General features: G+C 30.4%; 1 protein-coding gene across 1 annotated transcript; it reads right to left on the minus strand.

Annotated features, from left to right (window-relative positions):
* Positions 1–3,331: 3,331 nt before the first annotated feature.
* Positions 3,332–3,977, minus strand: LOC143562763 (putative phytosulfokines 6). Its single transcript, XM_077050481.1, has 3 exons — positions 3,824–3,977; positions 3,668–3,723; positions 3,332–3,569 (listed from the first exon to the last, which is right to left on the minus strand). Exons 1-3 carry the CDS (start codon positions 3,918–3,920, stop codon positions 3,450–3,452), a joined length of 273 nt encoding a protein of 90 aa, XP_076906596.1. The 5' UTR covers positions 3,921–3,977; the 3' UTR covers positions 3,332–3,449.
* Between the last annotated feature and the right edge of the window lie 352 nt (positions 3,978–4,329).

Below are 4,329 nucleotides of genomic sequence, written 5' to 3' on the forward strand. Positions count from 1 at the left end.
CTTCGTTGATGCTTCTTATAGTATCGATTGTGTGAGCATCACCACTATGCATATATCATGTTATGTTACTAATGTAGTGATGTTACATTTGTTATGTTTAATCTTTTATATAGTGTTATTATTTTAAGGTGTTATTAAGTAGTCACTTAGAGTTGAAGACATGTGATGCAAATATAGCAAGACTTGCTTGTAATAGCTTGTTAATGATTATTACATGAGATTTTTTTATCATCTACTCAACTGTAAGCTTCCAAGAAAAACTAACTCAAAAGCACGTACATATAGTTTCCATAATCAAATGAGCAATTTAGTTATTGAAGTTTTTCAACTTAATTCTACCTCTTCACTTTCTTCCATTTGAATTTCTACAACTACTATTTGAATTTTAAAGTTTTTATTTTGTTGTATAGTCAAAGGTTGTTGTACTTGACTCCTATCAATTCTCATTCACATGTGTAAAAACTCTGTATATATATTTGTGATTTGTTAATGAAAGATTAACCTTTTCCAACCAAACCGTATTAAATGATACATACAGAAATCTAGTACATATTGCGGAGATGTTAACTTGTACTGATAATTTTTTATGTTAGTTTTTTAGAAGAATTTATGTGGATTAGTATTTTCTACCATTTACATGTTTTTTTTGAATATATATATATTATATTTTTTTTCCATTGAAACAACATGATAGAAACCGATAACCAGCAAGGAACTAGCTGGAACTCGGAAAAACAATTACAAGTACATGAGAGTTTCACTCCACTAATATTTAACTTACATTTTCTACTAACTAATTCGGAAATATGAAATAAACTAGTAGAAATAGGTAACCTCAAATCCTACCATATGAAACTCACCTCCATGTTCTATGGCTATAAAATGATCCATGGGCTCAGCCTCCTTATAAAACACTCGATACAAAACCGAAGGAACATCTATTATGCTAGTTTTGTAGTTTACAAAGAGTCATTCTTAATCATCAAATATAATATTAAATTTTTAAAAAACACGGAAATAAGATGTCTTGATTTTCTTAAATCTTGAAATATGATTTGCTGCTGTTGAATATTCTTTGAAAGTTTAACAACCACTTGGCTATGGTAGAGTCATTATAACAATATCAATTGAAATCCAAAAAAAGTAGTTATGCAGCTTGTTTCTCGTTTTCCTTCTATTTTGATATAAAAAATAAATAATATCATTTTCACCAAAATTAAGTTTTCAATACAAACGTAACTTGGAAAAGGGGTCTTGGTTAATTACTTTTCCGTTGGCCTAAAAATTGGTTGAGCACCTTATTTAAGTATCACACCATTAGTTAAAACTCTCATTAACGATACTAGATATAGGGCGTCTCAATCTTTTTTGGAGCCTAAAACGCTTAGTAAAATTAATGTCCTTTCCAAAAGAATTTTTTTTCCGACCATGGGACTCTTTTGTCATTTATGCGTATGTATAGTTATAAATCTATCGTCAAACAATCTTAAAAATAAAATTAATTGTAATGTATAATTCGTTACTTTTTAGAATTTCATAATTAACGAGTTAGAGCATTCTCATCCCATTCCACATCCTTATCTCTATAATTACACTAAAAAACACTACATTTCTCTCTCCTGTTCAATTAAATAATATTTTTTATACCTTTATCATTATAGTTTTCTCTCTCCTCTACTCACAACCAATCCAACAAATATTAAAAAATAAATATGGGCAAACAATATTCCCCAAATTTACAAAAAATCACTACATTTTTTCCTCCATCTTATAATTTACACTCACAACCACTTAAAACCTCACCCTATAATTTACATATTCTCCTCACATAAATTTAGAGGATGGGATGTGAATGCTCTTGGCCGTAAAAAGCCACTATTTTTTTCCACTACTTAAAGTGGGGCTAATGTAGCCATACTTTCGGTTATTAACTGCTGTTTAAAACTTATATATATATTGCATTGTTGCACATGGTCAGGACTTATAGGACCCATTAAACACCATTATTTAAGAGTAAAATTATCACTGTTACTTTACCATCATATTCCAGCTGTTATAATGTTATGCATCATGGCATCATGCTACTATCATATCATTATTATTCTGGCACTATATTCTCCACACTCAGTCTGCATGGTAAATGGGTCGGGTCGGGTCAGTTATAAATTTTGTTGAGGCATATATCTGGTAAAACTGTTAAAAGTGTCATATGAAATTGGAAGATGAGTTGATCCAACTGTCTAAAAAGCTTAACTAATTACTTTAACTCCCATTGAATGTGGTTTCTTGTTGAAATATTGATGGTAACTGCAATCTTTGAAACTTGCAACCATGACAACCATTAATGTGCAAATTTAGTCAACTTATACTCAGATATGTATAGGTCTTTTTAAATGCTCATTAATGTATGCATGTAGTATTACAATTGAACTCACACACAACAAAATCTATATTTCAAGTGTTAGTGTTCATTTGGTTGATAACTTGATATTATAAATTTATAACAAAGTATTATCCACTAATTGGCCGGTATCTATTTGTCCGGACCGTTTAATTATCTTGTGACAAATTTTCAATATGGTAGGTCGATCAGCATTTTATTTTTAACGTTTGATTATACAAGTCGTTTGTTAAATTACCAAAATCTAGTGTCAAAGTAGTGTAATTATCAGTTGAAAATGTTGATGAATTTAATATAATCGAATACATTTAGGTAATTGAGATTTAATTAAGACCAAACGGAAATAAGCTTTGATACGAGTTAGGAATTATTAAGTCATAGAATATTGTTTTAGATTGTATTGTTGTAAGATTTAGGGTTACATCATAGGTGAGTTATGTAGCCATTATATTACATGAATAGTCCCTATACTATTACCAACATTACTATTAGTCTAATAGGAAGTGTGGAATGTAAGTTTGTTTGAGATTAATACGATTTTCAGTTTCTATTAATAATGCGTGATGATCAGTCTTTGAACGATCAAGAGGAATTGGCGTACGTAACAACCAATCATCGGTAACAACTAGATTCACATTATGAACCTCCGCTAACCACCAATTGTTTTAACTGACAACAGACACTACACTTCATTAAACTTTGTGTTAATACGAAATATATTGTGCTATTTCAACTAAATGTTAATATACAATCGAAGGTTTTTTTATCGGGTACATGTTTTCACAACAGAAACATACATACTATTCTTATTTATTATATCAAACTATTCGAGTGACAATACTAATAACACAATTTAGAAATACCATCAACAACATTACCTAGAATACATATATGATATAACCTACATATAACATCATTAAGTATAACTAATCAACTTGACCATCAATCTAATTAAGTAAGTAGTTATTATTGAACCTTAACCCCTATGTTACAATGAGTAGGAAAATATTAAAGCTATATAAAGATGAAGGGTGTAACACAACTTATTTCAAGGCTTATGGTGTTGAGTGTAAATATAGTCCAAATGAGCATCTGCTAGAACTCTTCTCTTCAAACATTCTTCATCTTCATCTCCATTATTTCCACACTCCTCCAACCCCATAACCTCCTATACATGTTACTTAAACAATTAATAAGAAACTTTATAGTATAAGTGTATAACAACATAAACTAATTAATAAAAAAGATGGTAAATAGTAACTATACATTGAAGTCAAGAAGAGAAGTGTTGATGGATTCATCAAGTTTCACCATGTTTTCATCTACAAAATGATGTCAAATTAAGGTTTAGAAGGTAAAGTGTTTGATGCAAGTGAATATTAATATGAATATTAATATTAATAATATTAATATTGTTATTACCTGGTTTGGTGTGCAAGAAACGAGCAGATGTATGAGAGAAGGCAATAAGTGAGAGAAGGAAGATGAAAGGAACACTACAACGGAAGCTGTGCTTCATTGTCTCTACTTTGGGTGGTGTTGTGTGAGAGTGTGTGTGATATATGTGTAATGTATGTGTATATGTTGTTGGGAGTTGAAGTGGGGTGGGGTGGGGTGGGGGTGGGGATACTTTAGTTAAAAACTTTAAATACATGCAATGACAACCCACTCATATGTTTTGACTTTGATTGACTATTTTGAGTGGATATTTTACATGTACACAATCTTCTAGTCTTGCAGTCTACATCTCACTAATTTTTTAAAATACCTACAAATACAAACAAAGAATTGCCAAGGTTATTAATTTCATACAAAATGACCCAATGAAAAAAGCTTATTGACACCTGACCCAACCCAAGTACACAGAGTAGCTAAGCATCTTCAAATTATCTTTAATTATGGGTAAAATACACTCGTTCAAAGACCCA

Source organism: Bidens hawaiensis, unplaced genomic scaffold (genome assembly GCF_021521415.1).
Source record: "Bidens hawaiensis isolate Kalapana, Puna unplaced genomic scaffold, B.hawaiensis_p1.1 tig00021065_1, whole genome shotgun sequence".
In the NCBI taxonomy this organism is placed as follows: domain Eukaryota; kingdom Viridiplantae; phylum Streptophyta; class Magnoliopsida; order Asterales; family Asteraceae; genus Bidens; species Bidens hawaiensis.